Below are 2,450 nucleotides of genomic sequence, written 5' to 3'. Positions count from 1 at the left end.
TCCCAATTACACATGTACAGCCACGGAACCATTAAGTAGGTGGTTCGCACGGTAGGTGTTTGTCTTCTCGTCTCGTCTCTCTCTCTCTCTCTCTCTCTCTCTCTCTCTCTCAACAGCTCTTCCTCTCACGTGCTCTATAGTCGAGCCCAGGCCCCAGCGTCGAGGCCCTCTCAGACCGGACGCCCCTGAAGAGGATCACACGCCTATCAATAAGAGACGCCGCCATGTCGAGGCCGGCCCGCCCCCTGCCGTGTTTTTGCCGTGGTGATATAGTGTTTAGGTCATTGGGTCAGCTCTCCTGAGAGATAACGGACCCGGACGACGTAGGAGCCTCCGGTCACCACGGGCAACACTTTACTGCATTTTCCTACACATTTGACTTCAATCTTTATCACAATCATGACATAACCAGACACCGCCCTTTATCAATGGTCTAGATGTCAAGCTAATCGAGCCATCATACTAAGACATAACATATCTCATGAAATGGACTCAAGACGTGGCAACAGATATGGCAACTGTATTTGCGCGTTGGCACAAACCCACTGTTTACTTTAGGTCTGATTGTTTGCCGCTGGCATACTGTGGGTGTTTGGTCTCACATATCATTGCCATAGCGGTTCTGAGTCCTTTCGCCTGTATACATTTGGACCAACTCAAAACTCTATAGTATGATTAAAAAAAAACACATCAATTACAAATGGAAGCCTGCACACATATAAGGCAGAGTTCAATTGTGGAATCATAATATTATAGCGGCTTTTGTGTGTGGTAGGAATAGCTGCTACACTGGTACTAGAAGGGCTTCAAGAAAGGCACTATTTGGCTGGTTGCCGCAGCGGCCAGCGAACAGTCTGAGAATGTATATTTTGGGAACTTCCTAAAAGGGAGTTGAGCTTTGTTCGGGTCTGGTTCAATCCTTGCATCGTGTGTGTGTGTGTGTGTGTGTGTGTGGTGTGTGTGTGGCAGGCTGCGGCCGCAAATCCGTCCAGTGATCAACACCCCCATAGTGGAAGCACGTTGGGTGGTACAACGAGGGTTCTCCCCTCTCCTCTCCTCTTGACGCCCCCCATGCAGCAGGCTGGAGTACGAACACTACTGGAGACAGAGGAGAGGACCAACCACCTGTGTGTGTGTTCTGGAATCACTGCCATTAGCGTGAGTACTCACACAGGCACACACACACACACACAACACAGCACACACACACACACAACACCCCAGCACTCTTTACATGGTATTATATTGTCTGTCGGTGTGTGTGTGTGTGGTGTGTAGGATTTGGTGGTGAGCAGGGGGGCTGGTCATCTAAGGGGAATGTGAGCTGCTGAACAGGAACAACACACACATCAGGCTGTCAGTGTGAGCCACATGGCCAGCTCGCGGTGTGCTTCATGGACATCTCCAATAGATGAGAGGTAGGGCTCATCGAGATATACTGTAATAACTCTAAATAGTTTGTGCCATTATAATTGCTTATGGGCCCCTCCCCCAGCATGGTGACGTGTTACCCCTAAAAATTGTGACCTACACCACGGTGTCAGCCTCCCTGGTAGCACTGTTCCTCACCTTCATCCTGCTGGCTCTACTCAGGAAGCTACGCTCTAACCTCCACAGCATCCACAAGAACCTGGTGGCGGCACTCTTCTTCTCCGAGCTCGTCTTCCTCATCGGCATCAACCAGACTGACAACCCAGTGAGAAACGTTTAACCTATGACCCCTGACCTCTTACTCTAACCCTGATGAATTGACCAGACTGACAACCTGGTGATATGAACGGAACTAAGGAAGCCAAATCGTGACCTCTAACCATGACCCTGACCTCTAACCCCTGAATTCTGACCTCTGACCCATCAACAAGACTGAAAACCCAGTGACTGAAAGCTAAGGAACCCCGACCTCTAAACTCCTGAAAATGACATTGACCATGCTTTAGCAGGGATAGATTGGAATGTTTAGTATTTGTGACTATCTGGATATGAATGAAAAAGATGTTGGTTGCTTGGTAGCACTCATGATTCTGACGCTTAAGTGTTAGAAGTACACTAGTACCTCTGTTGTCTCTGCCTGGAGCACAGGTGTGCTTTCCATTGTATTCACAGTTACGTTTAGTTCTTTAGTTTTCACTTCTGAAAATGGCGTGTGTCATGGAGTCCCCACATTTTGTTTACAAATTGCAGGGATCACCTGGGATAACCCCAGGAACACAGCCCTGCAGCCATTTTCTCCTTGGCCTTATGGGAATTCACCGTTGTTGTTGAGCTGAGAAACGACTCATGCTCTACCACATCGTTATGGAAAGTCTGTGTCTGCCTGCACAGGTTTCTCTTTTTGATCAAAATCATATTGCAATGTTTAAAACACAGAAACAACACACGTACATTATATACACACGCACACGCCTCACACGTCCCCCCCACATACACACTCCTCCCACGTCCCCCCCACA

At 48.5% G+C, this 2,450-nt stretch overlaps 1 protein-coding gene across 1 annotated transcript in view; it reads left to right on the top strand.

Annotated features, from left to right (window-relative positions):
• The window catches only part of LOC111951305 (cadherin EGF LAG seven-pass G-type receptor 1-like), a 120,087-nt gene that overhangs the window by 108,694 nt on the left and 8,943 nt on the right, over positions 1 to 2,450 (top strand). The window contains exons 24-25 of the mRNA XM_070434694.1: positions 141 to 250; positions 1,496 to 1,696. Coding sequence (XP_070290795.1) covers positions 141 to 250; positions 1,496 to 1,696 — 311 coding nt within the window. The remainder of the gene's footprint in view (positions 1 to 140; positions 251 to 1,495; positions 1,697 to 2,450) is intronic.

The sequence above is a fragment of the Salvelinus sp. IW2-2015 genome, linkage group LG24 (assembly GCF_002910315.2).
Source record: "Salvelinus sp. IW2-2015 linkage group LG24, ASM291031v2, whole genome shotgun sequence".
Lineage (NCBI taxonomy): Eukaryota > Metazoa > Chordata > Actinopteri > Salmoniformes > Salmonidae > Salvelinus > Salvelinus sp. IW2-2015.
The sequence above is the reverse complement of the archived record's forward strand: the minus strand, read 5'-3'. Positions and strand labels throughout refer to the sequence as shown.